Source organism: Coptis chinensis, chromosome 2 (assembly GCF_015680905.1).
Source record: "Coptis chinensis isolate HL-2020 chromosome 2, ASM1568090v1, whole genome shotgun sequence".
NCBI classification, from domain to species: domain Eukaryota; kingdom Viridiplantae; phylum Streptophyta; class Magnoliopsida; order Ranunculales; family Ranunculaceae; genus Coptis; species Coptis chinensis.
Window position 1 is genome coordinate 103,656,615 of NC_141457.1, and position 18,491 is coordinate 103,675,105.

Consider the following 18,491-nt stretch of genomic DNA (forward strand, 5'->3'; position numbering starts at 1 on the left):
GTTATAACTTGCCAACCGCGGATGAGATTAACTTTGTCATTTTACGGGGATGGCGTGGCGGGGATAATATGAGGGATATTGTGATATATCTTAAAGGAGGGCAAGAATTCATGCAGATCAGTGAATGTCATCCAGCTTACTTGCCTTTGCATTATGTGCTAATGTTTCCTTATGGAGAGCTTGGGTGGTCACCTGATATGAGGCGTTCAAATACTAATGACCGATTGACACAGATGGATTTCTACTCTTATCGGATATTTGAACGCCCTGGAGAATATTCTGCAATCTTACGCGGGCACAAACTATTTCAAGAGTTTCTGGTGGATGGATGGGCAGTGACTGAACAGAACAAAATGAGATATTATAGGCTACAACAAGACAAGCTTCGAGCTGAACTTTATCAAGGTATCACTGATGTTGCAGCTGAAGCTTTCGACCCAAACCAGATTGGAAGACGAGTGGTCTTACCAGCATCTTGTGTCGGCAGCCCTAGGCACATGTTCGAAATTTTTCAGGATTCAATGGCCATCACATCGCGTTAATAAGCATCCCGATATATTTCTCACAATGACTGCAAATCCGCCCGGGGCGGTTGTTGAGGCATTGTCGAGCACCAAATCAGAATCGATCGACCAGAGGTCGTGGCCCGTGTCTTTGAACTAAAGCGAAGGGCCTTGATGAATGAAATTAAAAAGAAAGGTGTGCTTGGTACTGCCGTTGCACATGTCTACACCATTGAGTTCCAGAAACGCGGGTTGCCCCATATGCATGCACTTATATATCTCCGACATTCCGACAAGATCCGTATACCTGCTCAAGTTGATCGCATTGTATGTGCAGAGTTTCCTGATCCAGAAACCGAACCTGAGTTATTTCGGACTGTCCTCACATGTATGGTTCATGGTCCATGTGGACTAAATAATCCTAACTCTCCATGCATGGTAAATGGTAGATGCAAGCATCACTATCCCCGGACTTTTGCAGATGCTACCACCATGGATAAAGATGGATATCCTATCTACCGTCGTCGTGACAATGGTAGATCATATATTGTGAGGGGGCATACAGTTGATAACAGGGATGTTGTTCCTTATAATCCTTATCTTTCTAAGATGTTCAACTGCCATATTAATGTCGGGTTTGTCTTTGGGATCCGTTGTGTTAAATACATTCATAAGTATATATTTAAAGGGCATGACATGACAACAATAGTGTTGAATGAGTTGGATGAGATCCAACAATACTTGGATGCGAGATACATTGGCCCACCGGAAGCAGTTTGGAGATTATTAAGTTTTCATCTTCATGAGGAGATTCCCACAGTTGTGCGCTTGGCACTTCATCTCCCTGGAATGCACAGCGTAGTTTATAAAGCGGATGAACCAATACATGATATACTATCAAGGGCGGAGCACCAAAAGTCAACTTTGATGATCTTCTTTGATTGTTGTGCATCGATTTAAGAGCAAGAAGCCTCACTTATCAAGAGTTTCGAATACTATGTCCGGAACAAACAATCTCGGACTTGGACAAGAAGGATACGAGAGGGAAAATTTGCTATTGGTAGAATGTATTTCGCCAAATCCTAACTCCGTGTGGCGATTTTACTTTGCTTTACTTCTAACCGTTGTAAAGGACCTCAATCATTTGATGATCTGAAAAGGATTGATAATGGTCCTCCACTTCCAACTTTTAAAGATGCATGTGTTGCCGTGGGACTTCGGAAGATGACAAATAATGGGTGCAATGTCTACAGAAGCTTCAATCATGCGGATGGATATCATCTTCGCCGACTATTTTGTGTTATTCTCAGAGAGTGCAATCCTTTGCAACCCCAAACATTGTGGAATGATTTTTGGGAAAATATATGTGATGACCTTCCACATAAGCTTCGCACAATGTTCAACATTCCGAACCTACCCCCTCACCAAGTGCAAGATTATGGTTTATTTCTCTTAAATGAGATTTTGATAGAGTCGTAAATCAATCGGGCTAATTTCCTCTAATGCCGCTTGCCTTTGTTAACTACAAGATGGAACTTAGTTGTTGCAAACCGACTCATATGGGACCAAATGACAATTTCAGTTTGATCCTCAAAATGCAAAAGCACATGGCAAAGGGTTCTCCTAAATGCAGAGCAACGCTTTTCATATCAAATGTTGATAGATTCCGTTTCCCAAAATTTAGGGAAACTCTTCTTTTGAATGGGAGCAGGAGAACAGGCAAAACTTTTGTTTACAACACAATCGCCGCTTTCGGTCGTCGTCTTTGAGGGGCATATTGTTATTATGGTCGCTTCATCCGGAATAGCTTCATTACTATTGGTCGGTGGTCGCATCGCTCACTCGACCTTCGCGATCCCACTAGATATTCTTGATACCTCTGTTTGTGGGTTTAGTAAGAATTCAATGCATGCCGAATTATTCAGGGAAGCTAAACTTATTATTTGGGATGAAGTCCCAATGCAAAATAAGTTTTGTGTGGAGGCAGCTTGATTGATCGCACACTTCGGGATACTCATGACAATAATAAACCTTTTGGTGGAATAACAGTTTGTACTTGGTGGTGACTTCCGTCAATGCCTTCGGTTATACCCAAAGGGGTTCGAGCACGAGATTGTGCGCGTGCTTCCTTCTGCGGTCTTCCTTCCTCCGAGTCACATTCATGTTCTAACTCTTGCCCAAAACATGCGATTGGAAAATGGAAACTCTGCAAATATATTGGCTATGGGAAATTTCTTAATGGAGGTACCAAACGGTGTATTTTTTTTCTTTGTACTATTTTGCTTAATATTGATATTCATTTGCATCATTCTTTGTACTATTTTTATTCGGTACTAATATTCATTACTATTTTCTGGTTAATTAGATAGGAAGTGACCCAAGCTTGAGGCAGTTGAACTACCATCAACAATTCATCGATGTGCAAATCTTCGTGATCTCATTTCTACTACATATCCTCGCCTAAATCAACCTACCACAGTTACACGGACGGATATTTAACCGAAGCGCACAATTCTATCTCAGACGAATGATGATGTCAATGATATTAATGCAAAGACTTTAAATATGTTCCTGTGGAAAGTACTCTCTTTCTAGCTGCAGACAAGATGGCGACGAGGATGCAAATGAATCCAGCCAATATTAACCAATACCCAAATGAGTACCTAAACTCACTTGATCCAAATTGGTCTACCACCGCTTTAGTCTCAACCTAAAAGTCGGTTGTCCTATAATGTTGTTGCGAAATATTGCTCCCAAAGATGGATTATGCAATGGAACCCGATTGATGGTGGTCCACTGTCGACCTCACGTTCTTTTCACAAGAATTTTGACTGGTGAAAAAGCGGGTAATCATGCATTTATTCCAAGAATATCTTTGTCACCATCGTCTTCTGATTTTCCTTTTCATATGACAAGAAGACAGTTTCCTGTGCGTGTTGCTTATGCAATGACTATAAATAAGTCACAAGGACAATCGGTGAAGTATGTGGGGATTGACCTTCGCACTGAAGTTTTCAGCCACGGTCAATTATATGTCGCACTATCAAGGTGTACTTCTTCGCATTTAATCGAAGATTCTCCTCCTCCAAATTCAGAAAGTCACACCCCAAACTTTGTTTACCCAGAAGTCTTACTATAATCCGTAAGTTCTTTTCATTTATAGTCACGTGTTGAGTAGTTTCTCATTGAATTTATAGTCATCAAATTGATACATTTGTATTTGCTCTTACTTGGTTAATTTGCTTCGCTCAAATTATGTAGGTTTTCTTGAAGTTGGTGTGTAATTACATTTTGTCAAGATTATGTTAAAGAACTTTTTGCGAACCTTGGTTAGTTATTTTTCCCCTAATTTCTTCTTTTTGATCTTATAACACCTGAATTTATAGTTCTATACAAATCTATTTCAATTCCTACTAAATGGTGACGCCTGTTTATGGTGGTATTTAGGCTGAACGCGAAGAAATTTCAATTCTCATATCTTCAAACTTAGTGATCTCTGGCGATTCTCGGGTATGTTCCTTTTCATTTTTTCATTTTTCCTTCCCTCGTCTCTCTACTTATTGTGTTGTTTAATTTTTTCATCCATGAACGCGGACGATGGGACCTTGGCCAATCACTATAACTTAGTGATCTCTGCTGATTCTCAAATCAAGTGAAACAGGTAACATCTCTTCTCTTATAACTCAATCTCTTTGATTTTCCATGTAAAGATTCAGTTCATTTTAAAATCGTTTAGCCAGAGATGAATTATTTGTTTTCTTCTATGTAAAGGTTTACTCTGAGCTTCTTCTGGTGTTGTTACAGGTATTTATTTGCTTATTTATTAAGGGTTCTATTTTTTGGTTTTGGGTTTGTCAAAAAGTATTAATTTTGATTGATTTGAGCTTTGATTTGGTTCTGTTGCTTTTATAGGTATTTTAGTGTAGGTAGCATTTCGGTGGCTATTGTTTGTTCTTTGATTTATTAGCGTTACAGAAAGTCGCGTTTATGGAACTACCCCAATGAAAATTTTAGAAAATATGGTATATGTATACATTGTAAATATCATTTGTTATAGGTGTAGACCTTTTGATAGTTATGGGACTCTGATGTATGTATTTTACTTGTGTTTTCGGTAATGACTTTGTACGAGGTGCTTTGATGATCTGGCATTAGGTCAAATACTTTGGTGTACTAAGTCATAATGTTGAAGTGGTCTCATTTTTGTAAGCCAGTTATTTGACAGCTCTGGCATCTGTCGAGACGGTTAAGTAAATGGATTAACCAATGAGAAATATATGATTGTGATTTTCGTGTTATGACAGTTTATATTTATGAAATGTTAAAAATACTGAGGAGGAGATCTTTGCCGAAATTTGACTATAAAACCACGTGTCATAGGTTTGTAATTGTTTGAGTTTTGGGGCTACATATTTGCTTGTTCCAAAACTAGAAAAGAGTCTAGAGGTGAATACAATCGCTCATTGTTTCACTTCTAAATTGTAAATTTCTTCTTCTTTTTAGTATATATAGTATTTCCTACTCACCAATTTAACTAATTTAAAACAGATAATTACATACTTCTTCGATGAAGTTTCCTCAAGGCTTGGGATTTATGATAATGACATTGACATTGGCGAACGAGGCTGGGGTTTCTGGAAGAGTTATGATTGTCAACAATGTTATCTGTACTTTTGCTACTTTTTTTTGTTCTTGGCGTACTTTTGTGGGTGCTCTTTTTGGTACTGTTTTGATGTCCTCATTCAAACCACTTGTTGGAGTCTGATTATGTATTTGTTTCTCATATTGTTCTTATTTCATTTGGCTTAATTGATGTTCTTCTATGTTTAAGTCCATTTAGATGAATGAGTCTAGAACATATGTGCAAATCACTACCCGATTTATTAAATGAGAATTGTCTTTGCAGCCTTTTAACATGATCCAAAACATTGGAAAATCATCAAATAATGGGGAGGTTCTATCCAAATCACCCTTCAGGTGGTTCAAGTTAGTGTGATGTCGAGTTTCTCAGCCTAATAATCATTCTTGACCATAAATAGAACAATAGCCGATAATAGAATCAAAACGGGGGGAGAGGTGTGTTCAAGTTCAGTCGCTTCTAGAGTTAGCGTCATGGCGACTCTATCAAGATCTTGTCTGACAAGACGCATACCCTAGTATCTAATAAAAAGGCTTGGTGTGGGCCTGCAGTGGGCCTATCAGGCGGCTACGATTGTTTCTCACAAATTATAACATGACAAATCCAAAGTCTTCTCTACACTATATGATAGCCGGATTTTTAGGAGGAAAATTTCTCAACCGTGTATTTATAATCTCTCTATTTTATGATTTTAGAACCACATCTCTTAATTATTCTAATCAGCTCCCTCATTTTTAAACAATTTACCAAAAACTTTCTCATTTTATTGAAATTAGAATTAGTTTCATATTATTTAAAATAATTTAGAAAACCTCATTCACGTCACTCAAATTATATTCAACCCCTCTTAATGTTTTTATATTATTTTTTAAATTATAATTAGAATTCAAAAAATCATACTATCAGAGAGATGTTAGAGTGACAGGTTTAAAGATTTGAAAAAACACCGATGCTAACACAGTTCGCATACTCGTATAAAATATGTAGCAGTTTAAAATGTTAATTTGAAAGAGTACTAGATCATTATTGATTTGGTCAACAAAGACTGTTTTGTGGACTAGATTTTTATCATTATGTTGGTGGGAGGTTTTTTAGGCTTAATTTGAAACAGTATTGTGGGCACAGCTATATACTAGTTAAAAACAAATATGTTTAGCTTATGCCAAGAAAGTGCGCATGTGAAAGCAGCACAACCACCCCCATGTGCTTAGGTGAACGATTCTCCTAAATGCTACTAACTTTTGAATAAATTTTTTTGGATCGTTATGCCTTTGGTGAGATTCCAGGGCCCATCAGCATAACCAAACACGGCAACACGTACCAGATTTGATATTTGAAGGAGGGGACCACGCTTGAATTTTTACGCTGTCTAGTGTCTACTTCAGTTTTGGAAGGTGTATGTTTATCGGGAAAAAAAAATATTTGGAAGGTGTATTAGGTATCTGCTTATTTCACAAAACTTGAAGCGAGGTTTTAAAAGGGTCCATTACAAGTTTAAACGGCATGATGCTGAGCTGAGATCATAATTATGGTCGTTACCAAGGATGCCCACCTTGTAGTATATAACTATATATACTCATGTCTTCATTACTTGTATCATAGTATTAGTAAGAAAATAAGACTAAGAAGCTACCCCCATGATGGTTAACGCTAACCTTGTTTATTTTATAATTTACACCAGCAAGGGACCGTGTTTGATAGTGTATTCAAAAGTGACGTGCCCATGCAGCCATGCATGGGTGTCAACGGTTTGATTGCTAAAGAATGATGTCATTAGTCATTACCGTTGCATTTTTAGGCTTCTAGTTCAGATCTCAGACGAACCAGAACTATAACCAGTGAAAGGTGAGAATGCACCGTCAATTTTATGATGAAATCATTACTTACAAACTTTGCCGTTGCTTGAGATATACTTTAAGGCAAGGACTATAAATTTTCTTATTTACACCAAAACTATCAAAATTGGGGATAATAATGATTGGAAGACGAAACAATGAGGGGAAAAGATCTTAACCAATGTGGCAATGAGGGGAAAAAATTTAATAGCACAATTAGAGGATACACGGCACGGGGCACGCCAGGTTAGAGGTGGAAACTATTATAATTTCTAAATATGTCCAACTGCAATATATTTATTGTACAACTGAATGCTGTTAATTACGGAGCCACCAATAAACGGAGCATTTTAATACTACTTCACTACTTCTGTTCTTCAGTGGATGTGTAAAACACGACAGTTGTTAAAGCAGCAAAAGAAAATTGAATTTCAGGACTACAGTTATTTAATGTCAGGACTACAGGGCATAAATAACTGACAAAACAGGGCAGAATGCCCCACCTGAAAATTTGCATCTCATTTGGAGAAATCTGTTTTAAGAATGTGTTGTGGACTTGTGGTGACACAAACTCTCCGTCGGTTGCATCACAGGAATTTCAGGTTCTCGAGCAGCTCAAACATGAAGCTTCTACAGTCCTTCCGCCCTAACCATCAAAAGGTACAAAAAATTATAGATGGCCGGCAAGCATGATTGACATGTTACTCTCTTTATTCTCCATCTGAACTAAAAAGTTCTATTTCAATCATCTTTTCTGTAGCTTCCTCAGTTTTCCTTCTCTTCGCTTCGGGGTGTTTGTTACTTACCGTTGCTGAAGATGGCTTCATGGATGAAGACAACCTGAAGAACGATATGAGTAATTCTCCTCGTTATAATAATCCCAGAATAAAAATTAAAAATAAAGTACAAATCATTTTCCAATGACTCACCTTTTCTCTGAGCAACAGTTCTCTTTGTTCAGGAGTGTAGACCGTTTACTTGGATCTTTTGGATGCGTCTTACCTATATTTTGAAGATGGTATGGGGGGAGGGGTTTAGAAAGTGTAGAATATTATGGTCAGCAGTTAAACAGAAGAGGAATGATCTCAAACCTGTGAGTTCAGTAAGGAATCTTATCCCTTGTGACCGGGCATTGGTTGTCACCTTACCTGCATTGCTGTTAAAATATGGTACAATGGTAAGATAGAGAGATTATTTCTAACTAAAATCAAGTTATGGAAGATGACTATCACCAAGGTTCAACTCTTCAGAGAAGGTCCTGCTTGGTAGGAAACGAATTAATGCAAACCATATGTGGATAAATATATCAAGTATTACGAGGGAAAAATCTGTCTCTTCCTGAACATCTCCATCAGAAGATAGGAATGAAGAATGGGAAACTCTACCAAATCTTTGCAACTTATTCGCGGCTATACCAAGCAGAACCAAAAAGCGAGCTTAGGACAATGGAAACCTGTTATTTTTCCCTAAGTAGGAGGATTTTGATTGTTGATAGAAGTTGGAGCAAATGCACTTTTATGCAGATTAGGTTCGATATACACACCTTAAGGCTTTCTTTAAACCATCCACAGACAACACTTTCACTGGTTGCCTAGGGTTTTCAAGTTTGTCCGTTCAGCTAGAGGGTCAACCATGTAAATGCCCTCTGACCGATGAGTATCCCTGAAGGCTGTTCTCAAGTTCCTGACACAAAACTGCATATGTTAAAAACACAAAGAAGTGGAAATTATAGCAATGGAAAGAGGATCATAAGAAAATGAATTCACTTTAAAGAATAAAAGAACAAACGAAACAACTTTGCCAAAATACTTACCCTCCCTTCAGTTCAGTACGTGTTACAGAGTACTTCTGGGATGCGTTCTGTAAAAGAAACCGAAATAGAGGTACATCAAATTTCTAGCCATAAAATAATATTTTAGTCAGATGGTATGAAGCCAGGCTTACAGATTTATGGTATGCACAGTGTATTCCACGAGCCCTGAAATCATGCAGTGATTTGGTAAGACAACACTGCAGAATCAATTTATGTCCAGAACATACAACAACAATCACCTTATGATTTTACAATAGAATACTGTATTTGTAATCCAGGAAAAGAGAGGGGAAAAGAATAAACTACCTTTAGTTTGTAAACTTCCACTAATATCAACATAACCTGAATGTAACTAACTTGACGGGAAAGAACCCATTAAAAGATGACACTTGATAAGGGAAGTGCAATTTGCATATGTTGTTTACGGGATAAAGTTCTGCTACTTGACGGGGGCACGAGAGTGGAAGTACACCGACATCATGGATGGTAGAGATGTCGACAAATCTATGGCAAGTGGTATCAAACATTAAATGGCACTCCTATGTCCCAAGGGGCAGACTGAATGGGGACTAATTGTATCAATTATTACAATTATCTTTTAACAAAACCAGCACACCTGATAATTTAATTCATTCAACCTGGAAAGACATGTCTAAATTATGAACGAGTAACCATCAATACTCAATAGCCAAAAGTGGGAAACTAAAGAAGGTCAGTGACTCCAGTTATCAGTTAAAAAGGTGTTGGCTAGGGTTCAGTACTGATTGAAAACCTTAACATAGCATAATTTTTGAAATATGCATGCAAAAAATCATTGGCATAAGACTAAAACAACTCTGGAACTAGGAGACGAAAAGAAGCATAAAAAAGAAGAAGAAAATGACCATCAAGTAAAAAAGTACAGGAGAGAACTAGGGAGGCATGTGAACATACTTGTTTATGACCATGTTACACGATACACCATCTTTTCGTTTTGCCTTGCAAACGCCATAATCAACAGAGGTACCCATCTTTGCAATTTGATTGCTCGAAAACACACTCAAAGAAAACCCACCACTCTACCAAAACATGTAAAAAATTTAGTGAACTTCCAAAGCCTTCGTATACTAAACTAAAATCAGAAGTTGAGAACCTCATACATACCTTGGCATCCTTGCGGACACTGGCATTGAAAAGAGCAAAGACTGTTCCAACCGACTCCTTACAATTCTTTGTGTAAGCATCTCCAAACAAGAAAACAGATGTGAGCTTTTCATCCAGACATCCCAGTTTCCATATACAATATTTCTTCCCAGTAGAACTCACTCTCGGACTCCCATTCTCAGTTAAAATAGCAGCAGTCGCCCAACAACCCGAAATAGTCTCACCACTTAGCATGTTCCTAATAACAACCCAACAACTGAAATCAGACCCACATTACAATGAAAAACATACCACTCATGCAAAATATTGAGTACCTTATAGCGGGTAAACGAATAAATCGAGTCTCAGAAAAACTCAACTCCTCAGCAGAAACCAAGAGCTTCCTAAACAAGGCACCAAAAATAATTAATAAATATCTGATAGAACCATTTGGGCATTATTACTTTCTCTTAACTTACCTAATTCGCAAACCCGAAAACTTTTCAACGAGAACATCATTAGATTTGTTAGATTGATTTGACTTGGGATTTTTATCAACTACTACACTAGGTACATTTTCAAGATAATCTCCAACAGAATCTTTGAACACAGACATGTCTGTCTTTCCCATAGGCCGCTTCGGTGATCCATGGTCCGAAAGATAATCTGGCATATTTGATAAAATTAAGCAATGCCCCATTTCTAATCTCGTAAAATAAAGAGTACAATCATCGTTTTGACATACCTGGTGAATTGGTGTGAAGATTATTACAAGGAGAAGCAGGTGGGGTTTCTAAAACCCTGTCTTGAAGAGAGAGGAGAAGATCGAGATCGTCTTGTTCACTCGACATTTGAGGTGCCTTCTTCTTGATTCTGGCAACAACAAAAAATGAGACTTTGATGTCAGATTTAACAGATTTTATAGTTTGGCGCTAATATTTCGAAATTGTGGAGGGAAATCTTAAATTTTTGGCGTTTTAAATAAATTAAACTTAGGAGTGGAACTCGGGTGGGTTGGGTCGGGTTGAGGCCTAACCCGAGCTCAACCCGAATTTCAAATGTTTCAATCCGAGCCCAAGACCAAACTCTAGTCGGTCTTTAAATTTTCAGCCCAAACCAATTTCGGGTTGGGTGGGTTGGGTCGGGTTGGTAATATTTCTCGGGTTTCAATGTTAAACAATGAAGAACTCAACACTTTTTCATTGTTAAATAAATTAATTAAGAGGTAAATAACACTGAAATTCAATATTCTAACTAAATCAAAGAGATTTGATTATTTGAAATGAAAACTAACCTGATTGATTCAATTATTCTCTCTAAAATTAATATTTTCAACTTTATTTTTTACAAGAATAAATCTTTATAAGGAAACAATATAACATAATAATATATATGTACATATATATATAGACGGCTCGGGTTTTTTGGTTATTTGATATTCTAACCCGAGTCCAACCCAAAATTGAGTTGGGTTTTGATTTTACACGACCAAATCCACCACGGATCTTGGTCTAGGACCAACAAAAGTCGGATTTTAGCCCATAGGGCTTGGGCTAACCCGACCCAAGTTCCACCCCTAATTAAACTTGACTTTTCTGTTTTTGCTATTTTACAATATGAGCCACGTGGCATGAGCATAAAATTACACTTCATCTGGCCGATCATACTGCTTTTATCTGATTTCATTTTTGGGTTTTTGTGACGAACTAATAAGTTTTCATAGAATAAAAAGTTGAGCACAAGAATCTTGTGACCAAGTCAAGAACCATGCATGTCCAACTCTTTCCCTCCATATAAGGAAGTGAAAGGAGAGAGACAGAAGAAAAACTTAAAATAGAATACACAACTGATGAACAAAGGAGGACCAAGAACTTAAAACAGCAATAGAAACAATGTCAAATATTTATTAACCTTCCTATCTGTACTCCTAAATTCTTTTTAAACTTCTATTAATGAACACCACTTAAATGGGATCTTCACAACTCTTGTTTTTGAGTTTGTCCTCCATATGAGGAAGTCATTCTCCTCGTATTGGTGAAGTTTTACATCCAACTGCTCTTGGCATTAAAACATTCTATATTGATTCAGAGACATATAGGAGCATTACTGAATATCTTTATTAAGGATCAGAGAACCCCTTCTTCGGTTAGAAGTGTTTTCGAAAATGAAGACACTACTTGTTCTAACACTTCTATCCCTATGGGTTGCCATGGTTGCTTGCAAGGGACAAAAACTCACTAAGGGAGTCGTCACTTACGATGGGCGTTCATTGCTCATCAATGGGAAAAGAGATCTGTATTTCTCGGGGTCTATCCATTATCCACGTATGCCTCATGAGGTAATGCATGGTGAATCGTATCAAATTCTGCTGCTAGACTTTTTCTTATTTTTTGATTTGCAATATTGATGATGGTATCATATCGTTGATTATTTTTCCAGATGTGGCCTAAAGTCTTGGATAAAGCTAAGCATGGTGGCATAAATGTGATCCAGACTTATGTCTTCTGGAATGTTCATGAGCCTGTACAAGGCCAGGTAAGAAGAAACATGCTCATACGAGTCTGTTCAAATTGTTTTATAATGGTGTAGGGCTGTAGGCTTATAGCACAAAGTGTTAGTATATATATAGGAAAGGAAAAAGGTCACCCACAAGGGCACAAGGCGACAACCACTCATTTGTAAAAGTGTCTTTAGAAGTTTTTACAGGAATAAAGGCAATGTACTTCATAATGCCCTACTAAAATTACAAGTATTCAGTGCATCAATATCATAATGCCAAGTTTGTATTAGTCACGCATGCAATGCGATAAAATTATCTCCTTACAGACTAGCGAAATTATCCTGTGTAGAACTCTCCTAAGAAACATTATATAAGCAGTAGGATGGAAGCGACAAGTTCGGGGTTAAGTTCGTACGTAATAATAGCCAAAATGTCGACACGATAATCACAATAAAAGTGTTCCTCATTCTTGTGCCATTTTGCGTTTGCAGTACAATTTTGAAGGAGACTATGATTTAGTTAAATTCATCAAGATATGCCAAGAAAAAGGAATGTATGTGAACCTAAGGGTTGGACCCTTCATCCAAGCAGAATGGAATCATGGGTACGCATCCACTTCTCCATTTTAAACTTCTAACTTAAGATCAGAACATATATAACATTTTTCTGTCAATATATCTTTCTATCCTTCCACTGTTCTAATTATTTAATTTTGCATGATACAGAGGTTTTCCATATTGGCTTAGAGAGGTCAGCAACATTACTTTTAGAACGGATAATCCGCCCTTCAAGGTAATTAATTTCATTAAACTATTATGAACTGATACATGTTCTGTATCATAATCTTTGTCATTATCATCATAATCATCTGTAGTTTATTCCCTTATTGGAGTCTAATTCGTTTCAACTACTTAATTCTACCAAGAGCTAATATAGTCTAACATGGAAATGCACCTTGCTGAAACAACTGAAACGCTTCTTGTCTGCAGTACCATATGAAGAAATTCGTCAAGATGATTATAAATAAGATGAAGTCTGAAAAGTTGTTTGCTTCTCAAGGAGGTCCCATTATTTTAGCACAAGTATGACTCCCACCATAGCTACTCTTATTCTCGGTCATATTGTATTGTTTTAACTCCTATTGGCATGTGGTCTGCGCAGATAGAAAATGAGTACAACAATATTCAACGTGCGTACAAGGAGAAAGGAATGAAGTACGTGCAATGGGCTGGAAACATGGCTGTGGGGCTCAAAACAGGAGTTCCATGGGTTATGTGCAAGCAAAAGGATGCTCCTGATCCAGTGGTTAGTGTGTGCTACCATCTTGCACATCAATTTTTCAATTTAAAACTGCGAATAACTGAATACTGATGGTAAAACCTTTAGAAAACTGAATAGTGCCTTGATTCTGCATTATGGATTACAGATCAACACATGCAATGGGAGGAACTGTGGAGATACTTTCGTTGGTCCAAACAGAGCTAACAAACCTGTTCTTTGGACCGAGAACTGGACTGCACAGTAAGTATTATCACTGATAGTCGTTTTGAATCAACAGTACAGTGTTGTCCAACTCAATAATCGTCATGCTCATGATTTGTTAAGCAGTTTACTCTGTTAGAAATTATCTCAATAAGTTTGACTTTTGACTATAGGTACCGTGTATTTGGAGACCCTCCATCTCAGAGATCAGCTGAAGATCTTGCATTCTCAGTTGCTCGCTTCTTCTCTAAGAATGGTACTCTTGCAAACTACTACATGGTATGCTAAAGAGTTTGTCAACCATATTCTCTAATTCTTCCCAAGTAATTAACCGTTGGAACACGGCTAGATATTCTCATCTCCTGATAGAATTTCTCTTTACATTCTTAATCACAGTACTATGGTGGGACAAATTATGGGAGAACTGGTGCCTCATTTGTAACAACTCGATACTATGATGAAGCTCCACTTGACGAATATGGTTGTTGCACCCTCCTGCCTAGTAATTTACCTTCTCTTCTAACTATTCAGTACTCACTGTATTACCTTCAATCTATTGATCAGGCTTGCAGAAGGACCCAAAATGGGGTCACCTCAGGGACCTGCACACTGCGTTGAGAATGTGTAAGAAGGCTTTGCTTTGGGGAAGTACCACGGTGGAAAACTTGGGCCATGAACTAGAGGTAGGCCATTGAGAAATCCTAGTTGAATGCAAAGGATGTTGTAACAAAAGAGAAAACAATAGCAAAACAAACTACAATTTGAAAAACTCCAGAAAAGCTAAAAGTTCTACATTCTACTTTACAGGCACGAATCTATCAGAAGGATGGTGGCCAAGAGTGTGCCGCTTTTCTCTGTAATAACCGTACCAGAACATCTGCAACTGTATCTTTCAGAGGTCAACAGTATTATCTGCCTGCTGACTCCATTAGCATCCTTCCCGATTGTCAAACCGTTGTCTACAACACTAAAACAGTAATCTCCTATTTCCAGAACATTTTTCACTCATATCATTCCTGACTCCTGAGTATACTCTTTTCTCTCATAAAAACTCGTGATCTAGCATACACAGGATCGAGTGCCCTTTCACTAATGCAATTCCCTACCACCCGTTTTGGTGTAAAACAGGTAGTGTCGCAGCACAATGCAAGAAGCTTCCGTGTATCGAAAACAGCTCACAAGGGTCTCACATGGCAAAAATATCAAGATAAGGTCCCAACCATAGCTGAAAGTTCTATTGGAGCAACGAGCCCCTTAGAACACATGACTACGACCAAGGATACCTCGGACTATTTGTGGTATACCACTAGGTGAGGAACTCCTTATAGCTGTAAATTTGATTGAATTCGTTGAATTTTCCTCTAGGAGCTACTTGTAAATTTAGAAATCGGAGTAGCCTCAGACATTTTTCCTCTATACTGACTCTGAAACATTTGTGTGACTCTAATTGTAGCATCACATTAACAAGAGAAGATTTCCCCATGAGGCAAGACATTATCCCAGTCCTGCAAATTGCAAGTCTTGGGCATGCACTGCATGCATATGTAAATGGAGAATACATTGGTAAGGAATTTCTTTTATTCTAATTAAGATATACATATACAACTTTTTTATCTGTGAACTCCACTCCTAGTAACATGTTTTGTAAGTTAAACTAAGATGCATTTTTCAATTTCTTCTTCAACATCTGATGTTCCTCAAAACCGAGTTTTTGTTTTGGTTTACTGGGTATTCTCACGGTGAACATGATATTTCAGGATTCGCACATGGAAACCACATCGAAAAGAGTTTCACTTTCAGGCGACCAGTACCTTTGAAAGTTGGAACAAATCATATACAGTTGTTAGCAATGACCGTTGGCCTGCCGGTATAACTTCCTATTTTCCCCCCCCCCCCCCTAAATAACAAATAATAAACAGAACATTGATGAATCTTTCTTTATTGGTGAAGGATAGTGGAGCCTACCTAGAGAAGAGGCTTGCTGGAGTCCATGCTGTATCTATACAAGGCTTGAACACTGGAACACTCGATCTATCAATCAATGGATGGGGACATATCGTAATACCGATCTTCCCAGCTTGGTTTGTGATTGTCATATGATATTAATCTGGGTGTACTGATATTGCCGTTTATGTGGCAGCCTGGTGTGGATGGTGAAAAGCTCCAACTGTACACTGAAGAAGGATCTAAAAAGGTACAATGGACCACTTCTCAGGGACCTGGAAAGCCTCTTACCTGGTACAAGGTAACTTCAGAAACACTCCTTCCGTCACGCCAATTCAAAATATGTATCAACTGAGTCAATGATGAGACAAGTTTCTTTGTACTTGGACATTGATTTGTAAATGTTGAAGTACATTAGTACCCAGTGCTCCCACACATACGATACTCCAACATGCCTGATATTTCTAGATCTTATAAAACTGGAGTATCTTTATCTCAACATTCTTACAAAAACTTTGTCATCAACAGACATACTTTGAAGCTCCTGAGGGAGACGCTCCTGTTGCTTTCAATTTGTCCAGCATGAGCAAAGGTCTGGCTTGGGTTAATGGTCGTGGCATTGGCCGTTACTGGCCGTCGTATCTCTCTCCTCTTGAAACCTCTTCTCAATCTGAGTAAGTATTGCACTAGTGTCTCAGACGAATGGTATAAAATCTGCACTACTAACCGATCCAATATAGTTCTCTAACTCATATGCCTTCGTCGTCTTTCACTCAGGTACCATGTACCAAGGGCCTACTTAAAGCCAAAAAATAACCTATTGGTATTTTTTGAGGAAGCCGCGGGGAACCCAGAGGAAATAAAGATTTTGACAGTCAATAGAGATACAGTCTGTAGTTTTATAACAGAGTACCATCCACCACATATCAAGTCATGGACAAGAACCGGAAGCAAACTACATCCTGTGCTGGATAATTTGAAACCAAAAGCACGCTTGAAGTGTCCCAACCACAAAGTTATCACTGCAGTCGAATTTGCGAGCTTTGGTGATCCTTTTGGAAGCTGTGGACACTTCAAATTAGGAAACTGCACTTCAACCTCAAGCAAGATGATTGCGGAACAGGTAATAGTCTCTTTCCCTCCCTCAACACTAATACATCATAGAAATTTGATCCTTCTTTAACTGGTTTCATTGGCATTGAACAGCATTGCTTGGGAAAGATGAAGTGTGAGATACCAGTAGACCGGGGCTTATACGATAAGGCAAATGAAGATCCATGTAAGGAGTTGACAAAGAGTCTAGCCGTTCAAGTGAAGTGCTCCCACAAGAAATAGATGCTTCAACTCAGAAAAATAGCATGAAACATATTGTAAAAGCATATGATGGTCATATGATTGACTGGAAGAACGACAAATCTATTTATAATACAACCTAGAGTCACCGTATTCATTTGAATGTATCTTGACCAACATATTTTTGTGAACATCTAATGAATCCCACAAAGGGCAAGAGAAGGCACGAAAAACGACATTTTCCCTACAGTTACTGCTTGTATTATTTGTTTCTCTCCCGCCTTGTTTCCGAAGTGATATAAGGCAGATACCTACCTGTTACCTGTTGATTAAACTTTCAAAGAGTTACATATCCCCCACTGATCTTTAGAGGGAGAATCCTCACTAATACAACACTAGGCTATAAATGCCTTGCAATCGTAAATAAAGCCTTCAATCGTGAATACTAGTGAACGTATCCCATCCGGGTACACACAAAAACAACTTTTACTTCCGAAATGATACTTGCTTGCTATTGACATAGACTACTGCTATCGACATGATACTTGCTACGGTTTAAAGTACAGGCCTACAGGTTACAACTTGCATCAAGTTCACCATGTAGCGTTTTACAAAACAGGCACTTTGGGCCATTGGAATTTGGAAGTTCCCCCTAGATGCAGCAATTGAGATCGAGTTTTGGGCGTGACCTACTTAGTGAACGCTTTTACGAGAATTATACACCCTTGATCTGGGACCTTCTTGCAGGTACAAATTGACTCCCAAAAGTCTAAAGCACAACCGGGGAAATTCTTGTTCAATTTTTATTAAGAATGTTTTGGCCACAGTTTAAGAGACGGACAATTTATAATGGATCAATTATGGTAACGGACGTGAAAGGACGACCTGGCCACGGTAAAAAGCTGTGATTTTCCCACACTTGCTAACCCGTCTCCTTCTAAACTATATGGAAATGAAATAGGTCTACACGATAAACTAAATTGGTTCCAAAAACTATTGGATTACCATTGTAGAATTAAATGTCTGTTCAGCAAAAGGCACCAAATTATGATTAAGTAACTTTAGTATTCAGCATTTCAATGAATAGCTAACAAAGCCTCGTGAAATTCGTCTGACCACATCTGCTTTTACATATTGCCTGCAAGGTACTAAGGTCCGGAGTTTTTGATAAACGCTCAACCTACTTCGTACAGAAACACAGAATACCTCCTTGACTATGTCTACAATAAGCTGCACTAATTATAAGCCAAGTGCCATACAGAGTCACAAAGGCAAACAAGAAAAAATAGCTCGACTTTATTTCAGAAACGAAGCTTCTTTCTTGGGGTTTGTAAGAAGCAAATTAACAAACAACAGGAGG

General features: G+C 38.1%; 3 protein-coding genes across 3 annotated transcripts; 2 read left to right on the forward strand and 1 right to left on the reverse strand.

Annotated features, from left to right (window-relative positions):
* Positions 1-677: 677 nt before the first annotated feature.
* On the forward strand, positions 678-1,463 carry LOC147519917 (uncharacterized). The gene has a single exon (XM_086594211.1). It carries the CDS (start codon positions 678-680, stop codon positions 1,461-1,463), a length of 786 nt encoding a protein of 261 aa, XP_086450337.1.
* A 5,793-nt stretch (positions 1,464-7,256) lies between these two features.
* On the reverse strand, positions 7,257-10,897 carry MCM10 (minichromosome maintenance 10). The gene is given in 12 exon segments (XM_086594895.1): positions 7,257-7,817; positions 7,907-7,979; positions 8,069-8,133; positions 8,521-8,570; positions 8,573-8,660; positions 8,791-8,837; positions 8,922-8,955; positions 9,724-9,848; positions 9,934-10,171; positions 10,248-10,316; positions 10,392-10,578; positions 10,658-10,897. Coding segments are annotated over 12 exon segments (1,212 nt in total). The 5' UTR covers positions 10,764-10,897; the 3' UTR covers positions 7,257-7,687.
* A 749-nt stretch (positions 10,898-11,646) lies between these two features.
* LOC147519919 (beta-galactosidase 11-like) lies at positions 11,647-17,380 on the forward strand. The gene is made up of 19 exons (XM_086591439.1): positions 11,647-12,250; positions 12,352-12,447; positions 12,904-13,016; positions 13,138-13,204; positions 13,402-13,494; positions 13,574-13,717; positions 13,839-13,933; positions 14,068-14,173; positions 14,291-14,375; positions 14,459-14,577; positions 14,702-14,869; positions 15,023-15,204; positions 15,348-15,457; positions 15,652-15,761; positions 15,845-15,952; positions 16,035-16,139; positions 16,367-16,512; positions 16,616-16,961; positions 17,045-17,380. The coding sequence occupies exons 1-19, from the start codon at positions 12,077-12,079 to the stop codon at positions 17,171-17,173; spliced, it is 2,496 nt and encodes an 831-aa protein (XP_086447565.1). The 5' UTR covers positions 11,647-12,076; the 3' UTR covers positions 17,174-17,380.
* Positions 17,381-18,491: the final 1,111 nt, after the last annotated feature.

Coding starts and splice junctions, on each gene's coding strand:
- LOC147519917 (XM_086594211.1), top strand. CDS start 678: ATGAATGAAATTAAAAAGAAAGGTGTGCTTGGTACTGCCGTTGCACAT.
- LOC147519919 (XM_086591439.1), top strand. CDS start 12,077: ATGAAGACACTACTTGTTCTAACACTTCTATCCCTATGGGTTGCCATG. Junction 15,762..15,844: donor CAATGACCGTTGGCCTGCCG/GTATAACTTCCT, acceptor TTATTGGTGAAG/GATAGTGGAGCCTACCTAGA. Junction 16,513..16,615: donor GAAACCTCTTCTCAATCTGA/GTAAGTATTGCA, acceptor TCTTTCACTCAG/GTACCATGTACCAAGGGCCT.